At 43.0% G+C, this 22,351-nt stretch overlaps 1 protein-coding gene across 1 annotated transcript in view; it reads right to left on the bottom strand.

Moving 5' to 3' along the window:
* BANK1 (B cell scaffold protein with ankyrin repeats 1) overlaps nt 1-22,351 on the bottom strand; it is a 155,965-nt gene that overhangs the window by 25,489 nt on the left and 108,125 nt on the right. Inside the window, exon 9 of the mRNA XM_056855824.1 lies at nt 821-932. Coding sequence (XP_056711802.1) covers nt 821-932 — 112 coding nt within the window. The remainder of the gene's footprint in view (nt 1-820; nt 933-22,351) is intronic.

Genomic DNA, 22,351 nt, shown 5'->3' with positions numbered 1-22,351 from the left:
GCTCTCAGGAAGAGAAAGGTGTTTCTAAATGCTGACTACTTGGAATCCTTTAACGGGAGATACCAGGATCTCAAGACCCTGAATGACAAACATGGACCCATTGCTCCACACCTGAGAGCCAAACAACATGTTATGGTGAATAGAGGTCCTATTTGTGGCTACCAATGCCATTTTAGACAAAACTTTAGCCCTTCAAAAATTGTCACAAGGGCGCGATCCTGTTTTGGGCCATGGTGCGGCAGTACCAAGCACTCTTGTTTACATAAGAACATAAGAAAGAACATAAGAAAGGCCCTGCTGGATCAGACCAAGGCCCATCAAGTCCAGCAGTCTGTTCACACAGTGGCCAACCAGGTGCCTCCAGGAAGCCGCAAACAAGACGAGTGCAGCAGCACCATCATGTCTGTGTTCCACCGCACCCAAAATAATAGGCATGCTCCTCTGATACTTGAGAGAATAGGTACGCAGCATGACTAGTATCCATTCTAACTAATAGTCATGAATACCCCTCTCCTCCATGAATATGTCCACTCCCCTCTTAAAGCCCTCCAAGCTGGCAGCCATCACCACATCCTGGGGCAGGGAGTTCCACAATTATGTGTTTTGTGAAAAAATACTTCCTTTTATCTGTTTTGAATCTCTCACCCTCCAGTTTCCTTCCACCTATGCCTTTTAAAGTGATTTAAAATTACTAAGTTTAACACTGGCTAGCAAACATCGCTCTTCCCTGTGGGTGTATCCATCACGATGCATTAATTTATATTGTGGCATAATAGGACCAAATGGAAAAATAGTTGAAATCTTTCTACTAGAAACTTACAGAAACTTCCATTATGATGAGATTCTGGGTGTATCATAATCATATAAGTGTCGTCTTCAGAATTCACTTCCTCTTCCTCCTGTTCAGCTCTTTGGTAGTCATCTTCATGAATCTAAAAATATATATCAAGGAATACTTAAAAATATAGCCTTTCTGTTTCCCACTTCTGAATAAACAGTTCGGTGTGAGATTTCTGAATGATTTCCCACCTCTGCTTATGAATTCTAATGTTATATATGGATATGAAAGAAAAACCGAGAGAAGGCCTGAGAGTAAAAGGTTTCCTTTCCAGATAAGACCGTATGTAACCTTATTAATAACATAAGAGAAATAGCATTAATATATTACATAATTTTAAAACCAATTTTAAGTTGCAATACATATAGCCAACAACTCCCCCACTAATAGGGTTTCCAAGTCCCTCTTTTTCACCAGCAGAAGGTTTTTGAAGAGGAGCCTGAGGAGAGCAGGGTTTGGGGAGGGACTTCAATGCCATAGAGTCCAATTGCCAAAGCAGCCATTTTCTCCAGGTGAACTGATCTCTATCAGCTGGAGATCAGTCGTAATAGCAGAAGATCTCCAGCTAGTACCTGGAGGTTGGCAACCCTAACCACTAATAAATATTTGGGGGACCCAAAGCAGCCTGTAACGTTGTTCCCCCTTCCTACATTGTATCCTCACAACCGCAGCTCTGTGAAGTAGGTTAGGCTCAGAATGGCCCCAGATCACCCAGCAAGCTCCCATGGCAGAGTGGGGATTCAAACTGGGTCTGGGACTCCCCAATCGTTGCCTAACACCCTAATCACTACACCATGCTGGCTCTCAAATAAGAGAATCAAGCAGATACTGAAGTAATCAGATAACAAAAGGAAGAAAATAGCTGATTTTATAATGTATTGGTTACATCCTAAAACTCTGTATCTAGGATCCATATCCAGTATCTATTGTTACATCCTGAAACTCACAGGAATGAAGTGAACTTCAATACCTTGATATTGATTTAAGCCCTGATAGACAAGGTAACATGATTATGAGGTTACTGGAATCCCAAGCAATACTGAATAGCTTATTCTGCCTGTCACCCACTTCAGCATAAACACTTTCTATATGAGATTTATGAGATTTCTCCATTACGGTTTCTAATGCTGTGCAGGCATTAAAAAACAACAACAACAACAACAGGGAGAAAGTACAAGAGTAAAAAGCTTCTTTTTCAGGTGAACCCATACCACAAACTTTAAAGCCAATAGATGAGTCTGAAGCAAACTAAACTAAAACATTGGTCCACTTAGCCCAGTTTTGACCGGTTGCCTCAAGAAGGTTGCTGGAGAAGTGGCATATGTATTTTATAAACAAACAAACAAGCAAACAAACAAATAAAATTTCAACCAGAAGCAGTTCTCCAGGGTTTCAGAGAGGAAGAGGAATGTGTTTCCCAAACACCGAAGACTCTTTTGATGAAATGTGCCAGGGACTGTATGCAAAACATGTGCTTAATAACACAGCAGCTATGGCATTGCATTTTGAGATGTTGTTGGGCTGGATCGCATATGGAAGGGTTTTGCAGAAGAGGGTCTTCCCCTTCTCCCAGCAGCCTATGTCCTCAAAACAGAGGTGGCTTGCCATTGCCTTCCTCTGCATAGTGATCCTAATATTCCTTGGCGGTCTCCCATCCGAGTACTAACCAGGGCCGACCCTGTTTAGCTTCTGAGATCAGATTAGACCAGGCTAGCCTGGGCCATCCAGGCCATCCAGGGCGGGAGCTCTGTAACATCTGGTAATTGTACAGTGTCAGTAATGACGTTGAAAACAGAGGGGAAGCAAGTAACGTGATCCACAAAGGGGAGGACTGAGAGATTAATCTTGCCATCCTTATGGAATCGATAGTTGATTCATGACTAAAGCAACAGCAGGGAAAGTGGAAAACACAGCTTGAAATTTAGAGCCAAGCACATCATGCATTTAAAAGATAAAAATTCTGCACCCAGGCATCTCAAAGACAGTGGCAAGATAAGCTGAATTCTAGCATCCATATAGCAAAAATATAGTGCACACACATACATACATTTAGCAAGCAAACATACATACATAGCTCTATTTGGCTGCATAATTTATGCTAGATATGAGTCCAATAGGACCTTAGAGATAGGGTTGCGAGGTCCCTCTTCGCCACTGGTGGGAGATTTGTGAGGCGGAGCCTGAGGAGGGCGGGTTTGGGGAGGGGAGGGACTTCAATGCCATAGAGTCCAATTATCAAAGTGGCCATTTTCTCCAGGTGAACTGATCTCTATTGGCTGGAGATCAGTTGTAATAGCAGGAAATCTCCAGCTAGTACCTGGTGAATGGCAACCCTCCTTAGAGACCCATATATTATTCCAGATATAAGTTTTCAAGTGTCAAAGCTCCCTTTGTCAGACACAAGTAGGAATGGAGATCTCAACTTTATATCCAAGCCAGAAAGTGGAAGGAGTGTTGCAAAGGAGAGTCACAATGTAAAGGCACAATGCAAAATGTAATCAGCTTGATTTAGAGTAGGAGAGAAATGCTTTAGGGGTAGAAAACCAGCATCTGTAGCGTGATAAGCCTGCTATTTCCATATTCATCCGGGGCAGGGGCATTGTTCTGAATTAGTGAATGAACTCAAGTTCAGCAATCTTGCACTGTAATCTGCCCTTGAAGCTTCTCTATTTGACAATTGCCACTCTTGTGTCAGCAATGGAATGTCCAGGACGATCAAAGTGTTGCCCCACCAGTTTTTTTTTAATGCAAAATCGATTTAAGGGTTTCCCCCCCCCCCCCTGTACAGGTAATTAGGGTTGCACTGTACAAAATGGTTCACAAACTTAAGTTGGATAAATGATTAGGGACTGTGGTCTATATTGCTGTGAATAGCTTATTGTAAGTAGGATCCTATTATATAATTTTGTACCCCTTAATGTGCCGTGTTAATACTTATGCTATGCTTCTGTTATTCCTGGTGGTTCCAGACTTCTAAAACTCTAATGCATTGGTAATTGAATGTCCCATTTTGTTAATTGTACTGACTCTTGAGTCCCTGTGAGAAAGGCAGACTATAAATAGTGTGACAATCCATCTCTTGTTGGGTCTTCCTCTTTTCCTGCTGCCCTCAACTTTTCCTAGCATGACTTTTCCTAGCATACATATATATCTTTGGATCTACTTTGACATAGATAATGCTTATATCAACATGTATAATGACTCTGCACAATTTCAGCAAAATCCGTAACAGACTACATTTGTTCCTTTGGCACGGAAAGCCCGTAAGACAAAGATAAATGACATCCCCCACTCTCGCTAAACTAAAGGTTTCTACAGCTTTCCCGTTAAAACTACACTCAGTTTTGTTCCGTAATTCATGAACTGGTTGTTGCTTGATGAATCCAGCTATGTATAAAACCTTGAATGGGATCCAAACCTTAGATGATTCTCTCTTCTTTGCAAGTGGCCTCGAAGCTGCCAAACTGGAGGTGACTTAGTCTGCATTACAAGAAGTTTCCGTTTTCCCCCCTTGGCTACCATACAGCCAACAACTGTACATGCATAAGTCCCACTGAAATGAGCATGCCTTAAGTGAATGTAACTGTGGGATGGATCATAACTCTGGTTCCCAAGTCAGGTGTCTTGAATACACTCTCCAGCATCAAACAGATGCAGCCAAGCATGACAATAAAGTACCGGGCCTGTCTCTGATTCACAGTTGTGAATATATTACACTTGGGTAACAGGAAAACAGTAGCAGGCTCTGCAATCTCACCCAAGACATAAATAGAACATTCCCCTGCATTAAGCAAGCCATTTCACTCTAAGGTTATTCATTGCTATGAGGAAGTAAGTAGTATCAGGTGGAATGTCCTGGCAAACTCTTCCACCAATCACCTTTCCTTGTTTCTTTTTTAAAAATTTACATTTGGGGTTCATTCTGCTTTCATTCAGGGTCCAAAAAAAAAAAAAGAGAGAGAAAAAAATGGGTGTAAAAGAAAACTTGTATACAGAGAGACAGACAGAATATCAATATTATAACTAATACTGAATCACATTATTATCACATTATAATACTGAATCATATCTCTTGGTGGATTTTGATACCACTGATCATGGTATCCTGGAACACCTTCTGGGGTTGGGACTAGGAGGCACCGTTATACTTTTCAACATACTTCAAAGGTATGTTCCAGAGTCTGGTGCTTGGGGGATGGCTGCTCTGCCCCTTAGCCTCTGGCCTGCAGGATCCTGCTAGGTTCCATCTTGTCCTCCGTGCTTTTTAACAACTATGTAAAGCTGCTGGGGGATGGAAAGTGGCATGGTATAGCCTGATCTCGTCAGAGGCCAGAAGCTAAGCAGGGTCAGTACTTGGAAGGGAGACCACCAAGGAAGACTCTGCAGAGGAAGGCAACGGCAAGCCACCTCTGCTTCTCACTTGCCTTGACAGCCCCTTGGCGTCTCCATAAGTCGGCTGCAACTTGACAGCCTTTTACACACACACATTTGGGAAAATGGTCTCTCTGCCGCCACCCACTCTTTTTAGCAACTCTCCTTAAATTTGGGGCATTTCTTTGTAGAGAATAGCAGCAGCTGTACCTTTTATGCAACAAATACAATTCTTATGCATACACTAACATTAATGTTTGCTGCAGCACTATGGAGGATATCCCCTTTACACGCAGGGGGAATCCTCACCTAACCAGATGTGTGTATGCACCTGGGGTTTCCAGATGCACATATATGTTATTTAAACTGATACAGGAAAAAACTGAGTACAAATAGTAATTGTGCTTCTTGTATAATGTGAATATCCTCCCATACTTTCAAAAATTCAGGAGAAGATGATAGGGGAGAGGTTTCACCAGGGAAGATAAAAGGAAAGTTTTCACCAGGGAAGCAGAAATTTCCACAGGCCTGATCTTTACTAATCTTCTTCATCATAGCTATTTTATTCAATTAAATTCTGCGCTTAACAATATACTTTTTAATAAGCCCACTAGATATGGTTATTCAGCTTGAGAACGCTTTTGTCTTTTGAAGCCACTGCAAGCCAATGAGATAAATCTTGCCGTATCTTAGCATTCTGAGTGCTCTTCTCCGCTGACAACCTGTCCTTCTAGCAACTGAGCTCAAGGCAAAGAAGTCACCTAGGATAATAGCTAATTAAAAGAAGGTGCAGATACTCAGCAATGTAAATTGGTCCTGATTCCCTGAAGCTAACTGCAGTGGGGAAATCGATTGTGAAGGGCCAGCTGTCCAGTAAGCTGTAAGGAAAGCAGAAGATTCCTTGGGGATTTCTCACATTGACTAGCACTAGTTGAGAAAACGAAGCATTAAGTAATTGACAGACCAGTGGAAAAACTGCCTTTACAAATGCATACAGAGCACAGCCACCCCGCAGGCTTAACCTGGTTTAATGATTATTCCATCCTCTCAGAGAATAGTAGGGCTCTCTGACAAGTCTTAGCACCCTTATTAAATTATTACAGTACCCGAGATTCTATGAGAGAAGCCATGCCAGTTAAAGTATCATAAAACTGATATAAACTTGTATTGTTGATAAAGCTTCAGCACATCAAAGAACAAATAGCACTGAATAGATGTACCACTAGTACTAAATTCAGTGGTATTTGGTCTGAATTCTTAGACTTCTTTCTGACTTCTTGTCTCTTTCGCTCTCTTCTTCCTCTTTCTCCTTTCTCACTTTCTATCATGCTATCCTTTTTCTATTCTGGAAACAGCAGGTATTGCAATAGGTTTGCTTTTTCTGTGTTGTAAAATTAACAAAAAAAGTTTTCAATAAAGTTTAATTTAACAATAATGAACAAATTTAGTTTGTCAACCAGCAGTGCTGGGAATGTTTCAATAGTTTAAGAACGTCTACCAGGTCTAATTATCTCTTAGATTCATGCCTAAATATGAGCCAACTGATGTAGAAGACAAGAGGAGAGCGATCTGAAAAGATCAGGAATCCAGGTATCACCTTAGAATCATAGAATCATAGAGTTGGAAGGGACCACCAGGGCCATCAAGTCCAACCCCCTGCACAATTCACAACTACCTCCCTTCTGGAATGGTATACATTAAAATTATGTCACAAACCTTTGTGGATTATTGAAATGTGTTATTGTAAATATTAGCAAAGCATTGGTAGTTAGTGACCCCAATCTATTTATTTAAAACATGTCAACACTGCTTTTCCGTACAAATAGGCTTCCCAAGGCAGCAAACATCAAAGACATTAAAACAGCATTAAAAATATAAGTGTATATAAAGTATTAAAACTGTTCAATAAGCCATATAAACACACAAACCCACACAACACAATCAGGGAGGGGTGCCAATAACAGTGTGGCAATGACAAACAGAACAAAAAAGCTTTCAGTTGCTGGTGGGAGACATTGATAGAGGAAGACAGATGAATCTCCCAGGGGAAGGAGTTTCAAAGTTTCAGCGCAACAACTGAGAAGGTCCTATCTCAGGTTGCTACCTATCTAGCCTTAGGTTGTGGGAGCACCTGAAGCGGAGTGACATTGTCCCTACAACCCATTCCAGTCAACATTCTGCCAGCAGCATTCTGTACCAACTGAAACTTCCAAATAGTCTTCAAGGGAAGGCTTGAGTAGAGCGCATTGCATAATCTAATCTAGATGTTAGAAGGCCATGCACAACAGTGGCAACATCTCTTCTGCCCAGGATGGGCCACAGCAGGCTCCCCAGCCAAAGGTGGTGAACAGCACCCCTGGCTACCGCTACCCCATGTTTATCCAACAGGTGGCCCTGATCCAGCAGCACCACCAAGCTACAAACCTGTTCCTTTGGGGGAGTGCAACCCCACTTGGCAAACCTTCTCCCAACCAGTAGCACCTCCGTTTTTTTTAAATTATTTTTATTATTTTCTACAATTCAACAAAAATAAACATATCTCAACAATATATTCAGTTGTAACTGCTTGTAACAAAAAAAATTCATTGCTATTACTGAGAATATGTTATCTATAATATTCAATGCTATCTACTATATGTGACTTCCCCGCATCTTCTTCAGTCACTAATTCTACTGGTTAACACTTTTGCATTTCAAATTAATTTCTAATCCTTATTTTCTCTCATACAGACTTGCTTTAAGCCATCTATACTACTTCTATAAGCAATTTCAAGTCCTACCTAGTTATAATATTATCATCATTGTCTCTATATAACATTCTATTATTCTATAATAAAGGGATTAGATCAATACATAAACAAATTTTCCCATTAGAAATTCATCAAAGTAAATCCACCGTGGCTCCCTTACACCCCAAAAATAAGCATCATTTTAGCCATTATCTTGTTTTGGGAGGGGATCTGCCAGTCCTTCTTTATTTCCCAATCCCCACCCCCCGTTTTTCAATATAGTAGCTGCAATTCTGGCCTCTGAAAATGTAAAAAAAGATCCCAGTGATTGTATCCATTGGCTTCTTGTTAAAATTTCCAGCAGCTTCTTGGTAAAATCCTTCGTCATGTCTCCCTCCATCGCTGGCTGCCAGGAAGTGTTTTCTTGGGATAATAATGTTCCTCCTGTCAGCAGTAACTCAGACAAGTAGATTGTAGAGGTATTGAGTTCTCTCATGTTGCTCTCTCTCATTGCCAGCTGGTCACTTGCAGCTACCTCTTTAAAAATAAATTGTTCTAATTCATTGTCATTTTTTTCCATTGACATAATTGTTGTCATATCTTGGGTCTTCATATCGTGGATCTCCTCAATAATTGTGTCCAGTTTTCCATTAATTGATTTAAATAGGATATTCATCACCTCAGCTAGTTGAAATACTTGATGTGAGAGCGCTTGTTGTTTTTCAAAGACTAAATCTTGTTGCACTGCAAACATGTCCATTTGTTTGAGTAACATCTCTTCCATCCTCTTGTTTGACATATCTGCTTGTATTCTTATATAGAAGCAGGCTTTGTAATTTTCAAGATATCCTCAATTACGCTTCAAAGCAGCACAGATAAAGAAAAGAAAGTAGACAGGAAACTGCAGTATCATAGACCCTGCGTCGTCTCCTCTCGGTGGTTAAGTGGTAGGAACGATTTGATGGTTACACCGGGGAGATTCACTTCAAGTCTTCCAATCTGCCCTGTCTTTTCGATGGTAACAAAGCCCTTCTTATTATCTTCCGGTCTTAAGAGGCGACGTGGCTGGACATTGAATCAAAGAAAGCCGGAAGTGGGGGGGGGAAGGTTTTCGTCTCCCTCCCTCCCCTCAAAGCATTTAATTGGTAGTTGTAAAGTCATTCAAAAGTCCCTTTTATTGCGTCTACTCACTGATCAAGTTGATAAGGTCTTAGTCAGTTCATTTAATGGCATTTGTTTATTTTAAAAGTCTCGTTACGCTGGGCAGGGAGTCGCCGGTTTTCGTAGGTGTTTGTATCGTCATTCAGGTCTTCTCAATCAAGATAAAGGCAAAAAGTGTCTTTTTACTCACTCTGACTTCCAAAGGTGAGGCTTCTTGTTCTTTTCATAGATTATTTGATGTTAATGTATAGAGGAGGTCAAAGCCTATAATCCAAAGAGTCGTCCGTGGCAATGGTGGCCCCTATGTGCCGGCGGGGACAACTTCCAAGTCTAAGAGAGGCTTAATAAAAGCTCTCTCAGAGAATATGGGAGTCCAAACCGCTCTTGAAGGCTGCAGGGGAATTTCCTGCTTCCCGATCCACTATTTAGGACCGAGTTGGAGTGCTTTTTGCACTCCAAATCTAAACGACTCTTGGTGTCTCCTGGGAGCCCCCAGGAAACAATGGCGCTCGGACCAAACGCTCTACAGGAAGTTTAGTAGCACCTCCGTTTTGTCAGGATTATGTTTCAGCTGGTTAGCCCTCGTTCATCCCAAAACTGCCTCTAGGCACCTGTTCATGGTTTCCACAGTCTCCATGGCATCTGTTGGAAGCGTGAGACAAAGCTGAGCATCATCCATTTAATCCATCCAGATAACCTCTCCCAGCAACTTTGTGTGTGTGTGTATAAAGTTCTGTCAAGTCGCAGCTGACTTATGGCGACCCCAGCAAGGGGCTTTCAAGGCAAGTGAGAAGCAGAGGGAGTTTGCCATTGCCTGCCTTGGTGGTCGCCCATCCAAGTACTGACCCTGCTTAGCTTCTGAAATCTGACAAGATCAGGCTATACCATGCCAGGTTCGATCCCCCAGTGGCTTTACATTGACATTAAAAAGCACAGGGGACAAGATGGAACCTAGCAGGACCCTGCAGGCCAGAGGCCAAGGGTAGGGTTGCCAGGTCCCTCTTTGCCGCCATCGAGATGTTTTTTTGGGCGGAGCCTGAGGAGTGCAGGGTTTGGGGAGGGGAGGGACTTCAATGCCATAGAGTCCGATTGCCAAAGCAGCCATTTTCTCCAGGGGAACTGATCTCTATTGGCTGGAGATCAGTTGTAATAGCAGGAGATCTCCAGCCATCACCTGGAGGTTTAACTATTAAGCAAGGGCGTGTTGCATATAATAGCTGGCTAAATCTCCTGTTATCACACAGTATTTCAACACGCAGCCACAAAAATTCCTTTTGTTATTTTTATAAATATTTTTCTTATGCTCACATAGACAAGTACTTCCAGTTCACAGAATCATTATTATAAACAAAGAAACCTTGTAATATTACAACTAATACAAGCTTATCAAATAACTATAAAGAGACAGGATCGATCCTGTCTCTTTATAGTTATTTGATAAGCTTGTATTAGTTGTAATATTACAAGGTTTCTTTGTTTATAATGATGATTCTGTGAACTGGCAGTACTTGTCTATGTGAGCATAAGAAAAATATTTATAAAAATATTTATAAAAATAACAAAAGGAATTTTTGTGGCTGCGTGTTGAAATACTGTGTGATAACAGGAGATTTAGCCAATCACCTGGAGGTTGGCAACCCTAGCCAAGGGGCAGAGCAGCCATCCCCAAAGCACCAGACTCTGGAACATACCTTTGAAGTATGTTCCAAAGTATAACGGTGCCTCCTAGTCCCAACCCCAGAAGGTGTTCCAGAAGGATACCATGATCAGTGGTATCAAAAGCCATCAAGAGGTGCAGGAAAATTAACAGAGGCACGCTTCTCCTATCTCCTGATGCAGGTCATCCACCAGGGCAATTCTAGGCTCATAACCAGGCCCAAAACCAGATTGGAATGGATCCAAACAATCTGCTTCAATCAAGAATCCCTGAAGTTTCCCAGCCACCACTCGTTCAGTCACCTTGCAAAAGAATGGTACGTTTGAGACTGGCCAGTTGTTATTCAACTCCTCTGGGTCGAGTAGGTTTCTAGGATCCAGAATCTCACATTGAACACACATGAACACATTAAGCTGCCTTATACTTAATCAGACCCTTGGTCCATCAAAGTCAGTATTGTCTACTCAGACCAGCAGCGGCTGTCCAGGGTCTCAGGTCTTTCACATCACCTACTTGCCTGGTCCCTTTAACTGGAGATGCCAGGGATTGAACCTGGGACCTTCTGCATGCCAAGCAGAGGCTCTCCTCTGAGCCACAGCTCCTCCCCACACGTGTTGGAAAAGGCTGAAATTCATGCATCTGCGCAAAAGGATGTCTCCTATCATACAGATGATTGGTGCCGTCCCGTCCAAAAGTTAACAGAACTAATGGGGTGGTGTGGTGGGGGATTTACTTTCAGTCTTTTCTTTAGCAGCACACATGTGCTACAGGAACATCTGTAGCAACTAGGTGCAACATTGTATCCATAAAGTATATGGATGGAGAGCCCAAAAGTGATCAGGGCATGGAAGCCTTTTTTTTTTTTTTTTTAATAATTGGCCTTTCTATATTTGGGGTGAATAACTGAACCAAGTTTCAGCTTTTGGTTTCTGCAGCTGAATTAGATGTTAGACGATGTTAAATATGTATTTGCCAGTTGGAACTGGGATGCCACATGCCTAGTGTTCCCTCCCTGCTGCCATGTCTCATGGAACTTACCCCGTATTATAACTTCATGGCATTCAGCAACTCACTATCCCCATTCCACATTATTGGCTGCTGAGGATGGGAAAACTGCCTCATCCCATTTCTCTAAACATTTAATCACAATAATATTCGCCAATATAGCAAGGGAGAGTGCCATGTATATTTTCATCTAGCCATGCTTTGACAACCACATGACAAAAGAAAGCACATTCACGGACATGCAGCAGAGTGGTGGTGGAGGCATCTATTTAGATCCTGTTCATATAAAAAGGTCAAGTTTTGAACAGTGAAGGCAGGAAAACAATCCTTATTGCTTTTCCATCCCCACTGTCAAGAATGATAGCAAAGCCAGGAGGGGCCATGAGCACAAAGCAGAAATGTCTTCTCCATATTGTACGAAAAGACAAAACAACCAATTATTCTTGTAACATAATGCAATATTGCTGGATTCTTTCTTGACCTTTGTTGAGCTTGACTGCCTGATATTAATTGAAATGAGCTTGACAGTCATCACTTAAGACAACATATTGTCTTTCAGAACTAAGTGCAATGAGAACAGATTAAGACGCTATTCATTCCTGCCTTGAAGTATATGTTGTAGAATCCATATGGTGGTGCTGGAGGGGGCTTCTTCTTCCATGTGTGTTTATTTCCCCTCTTGGGCCCTCCTCATATTGGGTGTGACATGGCAAGGGGGTCTATATGTGGAGAATTTGAGGCGTATAGGCCCAAAATGCACAACATATTATCCTAAGCTAGGATCAGTGTTAAAGTGAACTGAATGGCAACTTTAAGGCATGCTGGATGAATGTCCAAGTATAGTCCTCGAGAATTTTTTTCCTCCCCAAAGTGGGTTTGACATAGTTAATAAAGGCATTCCCTTCCTTGACTCTCCTTGCACCCCAGCCTCTTTTCAGCCTTACTTGGAATAGAAATCTATCAGGATTCATTATGGAGTATTCCTTTTCACCGCTACCTTCACTAGGGTTGCCAGGTCCCTCTTCGCCACTGGCGGGAGATTTTGGGGGCAGGACCTGAGGAGAGTGGGGTTTGGAGAGGGGAGGGACTTAGGGCCGTAGGGCACTTTCACACAGCCCAAATAATGCACTTTCTATCCACTTTCAATGCACATTGAAGATGGATTTTACTGTGTGAACTGGCAAAATCCACTTGCAAACAATTGTTAAGGTACACTGAAAGTGGATAGAAAGTGCATTATTTGGGCTGTGTGAAAGTGCCCATAGAGTCCAATTGCCAAAGCGGCCATTTTCTGCAGGTGGACTAATCTCTATCGGCTGGAGTTCAGCTGTAATAGCAGGAGATCGCCTGCTAGTACCTGGAGGTTGGCAACCCTAACCTTCACTCTGGTTTGCCATTCTGCCTCCACTGCCAGACGAATCCCGGTGGCTGGGTTTGCCCTATAGAACCTTTTCATTTCAGTTACCCATACTTGCATGAAAGCCATGCAGCCAGTGCTGTAAATATACATTTTATCCATTAAATATCTCTGTGCTGTAACCTAGCAACCATGCAGCATAGTTCCTGCTCTTCATTTGCCATTAATATTGCTAATATACACACATTCTACAATGTAAAGTATTCATCAGAGAACTGGAAGTGTTTAAGTATTTATTGCTCATTTCCCCCTCCCCCCAGTTCCGCTTCTCCCAAAGACTACCCAGTTGAGTGGCTTAAGAAATTAGGTCCATCCACTTATTCACATGCACACAAGTAGGACCAACTGCACTCTTCATTAGGATTGTCAATCTGTAGTGTATTTATTGCCTTTCTCACCTTGCCTGATAGTTAAGCAAAAACTGGGATTGGGATGTGGGGGGGAAAGAGGAGAGGTCTTTCAGCACAATCATTCTTTTGCATTCTAGCCATTCAGTTCTTTCTCTTTCCTGCAGCAGGCATTCTCCTAATATTCACAAACAGCAGTATTTTGTGCCTGGGAAATTGCATTTTTCGTCCCCAGAAAACAAATTTGTCGTTTGGTATATAGTGTGTGAAGCATGGTGGTGCATGCATAATAAACAGTAACTTGGGGGTGGGGTGTTTGTGCAAATGAAACAAATAGGGGAAATTCTTAACAACAGGACGTATGGGAATCTGGCAATACAATCCTGAACAGATTCACTCTACTAAGCCCTTCTGGAATGGCCTGCCTGATAAGGTCAGGAAGGCTCCTGCTTTCTTGGCTTTGAGCAAACAAGAGAGCTTTTCTATGCAGGCAATAGAGTTGCACTGTACTTAATGATTCACAAAGTTACTTGTCTAAATTATTAGGGACTGTGGTCTATCCAATTATGTATAGCTTGCTGAAACTAGAATCCTACTATGTAATTTTTGTATCATTTACAGTGCATTCCTGAGCTTTCGGCATGCGGGGACGGCAGGGAGGAGGCGCCGCTGCAGCGCCTCCTAACCTGTTTCCCCGGCACTGAAAACTCAGAAAAAAGCCTTTTAAAGGCTTTTTAAATTTTAAATGGGGCTTTTCGCCCTGTAGAGAACAGTGAGGCTGTGCCTGCTAAAAAGCAGGTCGCAGCACTGCCGTTCTCGCCGCCGGAGTGCCAGGCTGAAAGGGGACAGGGAACTGCCTTAAGGCAGCTCCTCCCCCCAGCACGCCCCGGGAATGCCCCCAGGGACGGCAGGACGACTCCCAGAATGCCGGCGCGGGACTTTACACTAGTTGGATGCCGGCGGCAGGCCCTAGTGAAGTCCTGGGGTGCTGTTGCTGTGGCAGCGCCGGGAGGCTGGCGTCTGGGCCTCCCCGCCAGTGTTGGGGCCGCTTATGGTGGCGTAAATAGCCTGGATGCCAGCGTGGAGGGCTCCAACGCCAGCACAGCCCCTTCCTGGCCTCCTGAGGACTTTTGTCCTCAGAAGTCAGGAATGCGCATGTTAATGTGTAGTGTTAATGCTTATGCTTTGCTTCAGTTCTGTTTTTAGACTTCTGGTTGGCTCTACAACCCTAATCCTATTGCATTGTTTCCTGACTATCCCATCCTGCTGATTGAATTGACTCGCTCCGTGTAATATGCCTTGAGTCTCAGTGAGAAAGGTGGACTGTCAATAATGGTAATAAATAAATATACGACTACTTTAGGGAAAGGAATGTAAGGAGTAAGGGGGCGGTTCTTGATTCTTGCGGAAACAATAGGACAAAAAGGGGGGCACTCGCTATTCCCGCGCCACTTGCATCTGCTGCCGCTGCATGGGTGCGTATTCACCCCCCCCATCTGAATGCAGCCTCCCTTGGTTTTGCAGTAGAAAAGAGAAAGGGTCCAGTAGCACCTTAAAGACTAACAAAATTTTTGGCAAGGTTTGAGGTTTCGTGAGCCACAGCTCACTTCTTCACTTAAGGCAGGCCATTCCACAAGGTCCTAGTAGAGTGTAACTGTTTTGTAGGTCATTTTAACAACTTTTATATGCCTCATTCTATAAACTCAGTTAGCCCATGCTACCACATGCAGTTAGTTTATTGAGCATCCTGAAAAGAGGCAAGCTGAAAGGAAACTGTCTTAAGCCCTGCCACAGCAGTCAAGGAGCACAGGAAGGAAGGTTTAAGATTAATAACAGAATTTTAGCACCAATGATCGTTTCAATCATTTCAGTACCAGGTTTCAAAGGAAAAGCATTACTTGCCGTTGAGTCTCCCTGTCGCCAGCAGCCATGACCTTCTGTAACATTATGTTCCTTCTGCAATCTCTAGTATAATTGTCTAAGCCATATGGCTTTTTATCAGGCTGCTGGAGATAACAAATTCAGGAGGCTTCATTTCCTTTCAAGCATATACATAGGCAATACATCACTAGTACACATAACTTGGTGGTTATATTTTCCCCCAAAGACACATTACTACCACATTGAGTATATTATTTATTGCCTTGCTCTCATCACAGATTCCTATCTCTTTAACTATAAACTTTTAATCCATTAGTACAAATGGTTGTTATGTTCAAAGGTGCCCTAGGGTTGCCAGCTCCGGGTTGGGAAATACCTGGAGATTTTAGGGGTGGAGCCTGATGAGGGCAGGGTTTGGAGAGGGGGAGGGACTTTAATGCCATAGAGTCCAATTGCCAAAGTGGCCATTTTTTCCAGGAGAACTGATCTCTGTTGCCTGGAGATCAGTTGTAATAGCAGGAGCTCTCCAGCCACCACCTGGAGATTGCCAACCCTATTGGGGAGGGGCTGTGGCTCAGTGGTAGAGCATCTGCATGGTATGCAGAAGGTCCCAGGTTCAATCCCCGGCATCTCCAGTTAAAGGGACTAGGCAAGTAGGTGATGTGAAAGACCTCTGCCTGAGACCTTTGAGCGCCGCTGCCAGTCTGAGTAGACCATACTGACTTTGATGGACCAAGGGTCTGATTCAGTAGAAGGCAGCTTCATGTGCATGCAAAGGCTAAAACTACCTTGATCATTTGCCAGGCCTCCACTGGGGGTGGGGCATTTCTTGTTCTGGGGCCTCTCTACTGGGTGCTGATCAGCTGGCCAGAGGGAGACTTACCAGCAACAAAAGAAGGCCTACCGATGTGGGAGGGACTTACTGAGGGTGTGGGGGGACTTACTGAGAGCACAGAGAAGCTTAGGCAGGAATCGCCAGCGATGCAGTGACATCACTTCTGGGACATACCTGTAATATGACTCACATGTCCAACGCCACAGGGTGAGTTCATGGTGGAAATGAATATGAATCTAGCTCTCTCAGCCCCAAATCCAAAATCACTCTTCAATGGATTGTACTGCCAGGATCCAAAAGTACAAAACATATGTAATTTCTATATTTTTAAGGATGCAAATAGTTTTATCATTCTGGGCAAGCCCCAAGTAAGGAAGACAGATTCAAAATATATTAATGGAATTTATGGTTACCTGCTCCGGATTGGGAAATATCTGGAGATTTGTGGGGGGGGGGGAGCCTGAGGAGGGCGGGGTTTAGAAGAAGAAGAAGAGTTGGTTTTTATATGTTGACTTTCTCTTCCACTTAAGGGAGACTCAAACCAGCTTACGTTCACCCTCACCCTCCCCACAACAGACACCCTGTGAGGTAGGTGGGGCTGAGAGAGCTCTAACAGAGCTGTAACTTGCCCAAGGTCACCCAGCTGGCTTTGTGTGTAAAATTGGGGAAACAAATCTAGTTCACCAGATTAGCCTCTGCCGCTCATGTGGAGGAGTGGGGAATCAAACCCAGTTCTCCAGATCAGAGTCCACAGCTCCAAACCACTACACCATGCTGGAGAGGGGAAGGACTTCAAAGCAGCTATTTTCTCCAGGGGAAATGATCTGTCGCCTGGAGATCAGTTGTAATAACAGGAGATCTCCAGCCACCACCAGGCATTTGGCAACCCTACCCGCACGGCGTTTTTAAATGGCTGAATTTGTCTCTAAAATCATGTCAGTGGCCATGGGTAGGAGGACCTATGGCCTCCATAACACCTAGTTTGGTCCTGAGATTTCTGGAGGAAGGGCAAGATAAAAATGCATGATATAGGGGAAAGTTTCACCTGCTTGATTTCTGATATGCCAGTCTCCATAGGAGCAGAGCCAATAGAAGAAGAGGGGCATCCCCAAACAGGACGGTGATATTCAAAATACAGTTGAAAGGGCCCTTAAGAATCATTTAAACCAGAGGGAGTCAGGTTTTCAGGAACCCCAGGCAGAGGTAGGGCCAGGGCATACATCAATCTGAGTGCCCATCAGAGCCACACAGAGCTGTACCCTAAGAGTTTATGTCGTTCGGCGAAATTAAAATATGAAGTACAGCAAATTTGGATTAGGCAGCTTTGCATTTCAATACATTACTTAAATCTGTGCTCCTACAGCCAAATGCCTTTAGAAGAGATATAGCTTTTCATCCTAAGTGGCCATCTGTTATATTGTAGAGCAATACAAATAACTGCAGATGCTTTTGCACCATTGCCTTCAGAAACAATAAAGGGAAAAACTGAAACTTGCAAATTGAATTTGCAGTTATATACAGAAATGCTAATACTGTGGACCATTTTTATTAAATTAGAGAGAAAGAACCAATGAACTCAGACCGTGAAAGCCTTCGACAATATTATATAGAGAAAAAAGAGTTCTTCTGTCTCTGAAGTACAATACATTCCCAGTGTTTGTACCCTTCTGTAATATGAACAACCAAACACCATGGGATTTCTTGGGGGAACATGTCAGCTTTCAGAAAGGAGAATTTCGCTTAGATTCATTTCACATGTTTCTATTCTGACTACAGTTCTTGCTTCTGTACTTTTCACACATCTCTGTTCTTTTTTTATTTTATTCCTAACACTTTTCTCTTTTCTAGTGAGAAATGTTGTTTAGGAAGTCACATAATCACCGCAAACTCTTCAGAACTTTGCTGAGCTTCACAGCAGTGGGCTATTTGCTCATCAGGTGGGTGTTAGATGTATTTCCTTCTTTCTTTGGTGGTCTTCTGCATTTATTTTATTCCATCTGAAGAACGGCTGTGTTTTATCTGCATTGTCTTTTTAGAAAGTCCACTCAAAGCTAATCTACTCAATACCAAGAAAAACCAAGATCCCTTTGCAAAAAACAAGCAGCGAAGCAATTCCCTTGCCTTACAAAAAGGGTAGAAAAGAGCAAGAGTCCAGTAGCACTTTAACAAAATTTCTGGCAGGGATGACCTTTTGTGAGCCACAGCTCACTTCTTCAGATACCAAAGGGGTTTAGCAACAGCATCTAACTAGATGCGATACAGGAGATCTCTGAACAGGATCCCCTGCCGCTTTATTTTGATGCTCAAAGTAGTTACGGGGCCTTCATACATACAAAAATACATATATACATTATTTGCAGTCATAGACCATCAGGTAGCCTACAAAGTTAAAAACTGAATACATACATAAATAGATATGGAATAATAATATAAAAAATAAAATGTAATAGGAACGCATATAAACAATACAGATTCTGACCACAGATTGCTTATTCCAAAGCCTTAAGCACGTTTTGTCTTATTTTGGTTGCCAGCCAGGCATATCTGGCCATACCAACATATAAGTTTGGTATTATATCTGACACATGGCACATGGTACAATGCTTAAGGCTGTCTAGCTTGGAAAGAAGGCGGTTAAGGGGAGACATGATAGAGGTCTATAAAATTATGCACGGTTTGGAGAGAGTAGACAGGGAGAAGCTTTTCTCCCTCTCTCATAATACTAGAACACAGGGTCATCTGCTGAAGCTGGAGGGTGAGAGATTCAAAACTGATCAAAGGAAATATTTCTTTACACAACACATAGGAAATATTTCTTTACAAAACACATCTTTAAATTGTGGAACTCCCTGCCCCAGGATGTGGTGATGGCTGCCAACTTGGAAGGCGTTAAGAGGCGAGGGGACATGTTCATGGAAGAGAGGAGTATTCATGGCTACTAGTAAAAATGGATACTAGTCATGATGCATACCTATTCTCTCCAGCATCAGAGGAACATGCCGAATATATTAGGTGCTGTGAAACGCAGGCAGGATGGTGCTTCTGCAGTCATCTTGTTTGTGGGCTTCCTAGAGGCCCCCCTTTTGGCCACTGTGTGAACAGACTGCTGGACTTGATGGACCTTGGTATGATCCAGCATGGCTTTTCTTATGTTCTTAAAAGGAGCGCTAAGTGATGCTTTCTGAGAAGTCAGGGGCAATCTACTAGCAGTGGAATCAGAGGTCCTGGCCGTAAATGATCGTATAATTTGCACTCAAAAAGAACGTGTTCAGTAGTTTCTAACATGTCCTGACTGCATATATATTTCCGTGCATCCATTGGCCACTTATTATATATCCCTTCAAGAAACTTAGAGGGAAGAGTATTATATCGAAGGAGCATAAAAGCCCTACGATAATCATGGCTCATAATGTCAGATAGATAAGGCATGGTGATGTTCCTAATAAGCAGGTCCTTTCTAAAAAGGGGATTCTGAATCTTATTCAAGTCATGCTGCCTCTCTACCTCAAAGACTCTGGTCTTAATAAGTTCTTTAGCTGATTCATGCATCATTGATAGAAGGAACTGATGGGAGAGCCCATAGTGGCCATATGGGGTCTTCAAATTCAGTCTGAAAAAGGTACCCATGTGCTTTCTCCTGTGAGATTTAAATCAGAAAAATGGGAACAGACTGTGTGACCTGTTGCAGTTCTTGCTCTGCATAACTCATACTTACTCGGCTGCTTTGAAGAAAACAAACAAGCAACGCAACAAAAATTTGGCCCTTAGACTCAATTTAAGCAAGACTATGGCTAGTTCAGTTTCAATTAATCTGCCAAGGAGGTAAATACCACACCTAGTCCTGGCACTCTGAGATAGCTCACTTTCTCTAGGACAGAGTAGCATGGTAGCCCAGATTTTTATGGGAGGGAACTGTAAGAGAATGGTGTGAAATTGGTTATTGTGAGTTGTAGAATGAGACTGGACTAGACCGTCTTTAGTTCTCTTCCTGTAGTATTTACTGGCCTTTATCCGCCCCTCACATTTCATACAAATGTTTCAGTAGAATGCAAGGCCGTCACCAGACCCATGTTGGCTTCTGCTGCGGTTTTTTTAGATGCTACCATCATAAAATGAGTGTATGGACCAACCATGTGGATGCTACCAGTTCATACGAATGGTGCTTCTATATGGCAAGGCCACTGCATATAGGGTTGCCAACCTCCAGGTAGCAGATCTCCCTCTATTATAACTGATCTCCAGTCAATAGAGATCCATTCTCCTGGAGAAAATGGCCCCTTTGGCAATTGGACTCTATGACATTGAAGTCCCTCCCCTCCCCAAACCCTGCCCTCCACCCAAAAAACCTCCTGCCGGTGGTGAAGAGGGACCTGGCAACCCTAACTACATATTATGACAACTATAGGCAAGGGACCCACATACTCCCAAAGCACTCACATGGGGGGGGGGGGGTTGCACCGTGTTTGGACTGAGGTACAAAATCAACCAAACAGCTGCCAAAGACGAACAGAGCAAAACAAAAGCCTAGCAGGCTGGCTTAAAAACATGATGGGTGGGCAGCCCTGTTGGCCGACAATGTGTGAAACAAGACCTGAGGGGCAACAACGCTGCCCCTTGGGTGTTCTAGACCACCCAATGGCTATGAACAGCTTCTTTTTTTAGGAACTTTAGGGTTTTGTACATGTTATTTCCTTTGGTTCCAATTCCAAGTATTAGGAAAGGGCACAACACTTGATTAGCTAAAATTCTTTAAAAAGGATGGATGCACTGTTTCTCCTGTCCCTCAACAAATCTAACAGCATACAATCCACTTATTATGCAGCACTATGCAAATGCTGCTTAATACATTATTCATATCAAGCTCTACTTTGATATGAAAAAAGTACGGTAAGCGCTGCCTCCTCCAGTAAGCAAGCAGGGGCACAGCTTAGGTGCTGGAAAAGTTGCATTATTTAGTAGAGGAGGATAATTATAAGTATTTACGTACAGTTAAAAGACAGTATGCGTGGCGCATGGTATAATGAAAAGTACACAGCCAGGAGCCTGCATTGTTCACAACGGAAATCTGCCTTGCTCTTTTGCATTGCGCACTCAACTACCTTGCAGTATTTGCAGATCCAACAGTGTTAGTATTCTTGGACGCAAATTCATAAGGCCATCTTGCATATTCTCATGGAAAAGCTGAGAGGCTCTCAGGACTGGCCAAAGATATTTTGTACCTCAAGTGACTGCATTAAAAGAAGCATGTTCAACAGCCACAGGAACTTCTGCAACCACTCTGAGGATGCTGGGATGCAGCTTTTGGACTACCCTGTCTCATCAGCACCCCTGAAAATACAGCTGCCCCAAGCAACTGCCTAACTTGCTTGTTCAGTCTCCACCTATCAGTCCAAGTATGTAAGACAGCAGCAGTCTTGACATTTGATGGCAGAAGGGAGTCAATTGAACCAAGTTGCAGCCAGAGTGGTGTAGAGGTTAAGAGCTGTAGTTTGGAGCGTTGGACTAATCCGGAGAACCAGGTTTGATTCCCCACTCCTCCACATGAGCGGCTGATGGTAATCTGGTGAACCGGGTTGGTTTCCCCGCTCCTACACATGAAGCCAGCTGGGTGACCCTGGACTAGACACAGCTTTCTTAGAGCTCTCTCAGCCCCACCTACCTTACAGGGGTCTGTTGTGGAGAGGGGAAGGGAAAGTGATTGTAAGCCGGTTTGAGTCTTCCTTAAGTGGTAGAGATAGTCGGCATATAAAAACCAACTCTTCTCCTCCTCCTCCTCCTCTAAGAGCCAGCTGAACACTGGGAACACAGATGGTCAATTTTGTGGAAGCCACTCTATTCTCCAGTGACTTTTAGGGACCAGAAACATCTGATCCTTTGCAGGTGGCGAAGATCCATAATAAAGATAGCATCTTCTAGTAGTAAATACTTAACATAGAGCATATATGTGCCGATGGGTTAGGACTGAGGAATGGATGTGCTGCCTGAAAGATCTTCTCAAGAGGTAAATCCACAGGGGTTCTTTGTCTATCCAGATGCTCGTTAGATTATGATTCAATAGAATTACGTGATACACGTGTGGAAATCCATTACTTCTTTTCCTTGCAAGTGAA

The sequence above is a fragment of the Euleptes europaea genome, chromosome 9, assembly GCF_029931775.1.
Source record: "Euleptes europaea isolate rEulEur1 chromosome 9, rEulEur1.hap1, whole genome shotgun sequence".
Classification (NCBI taxonomy): Eukaryota; Metazoa; Chordata; class Lepidosauria; order Squamata; family Sphaerodactylidae; genus Euleptes; species Euleptes europaea.
Note: the sequence above shows the minus strand (reverse complement) of the source record. Positions and strands in the feature narration are given on the sequence as shown.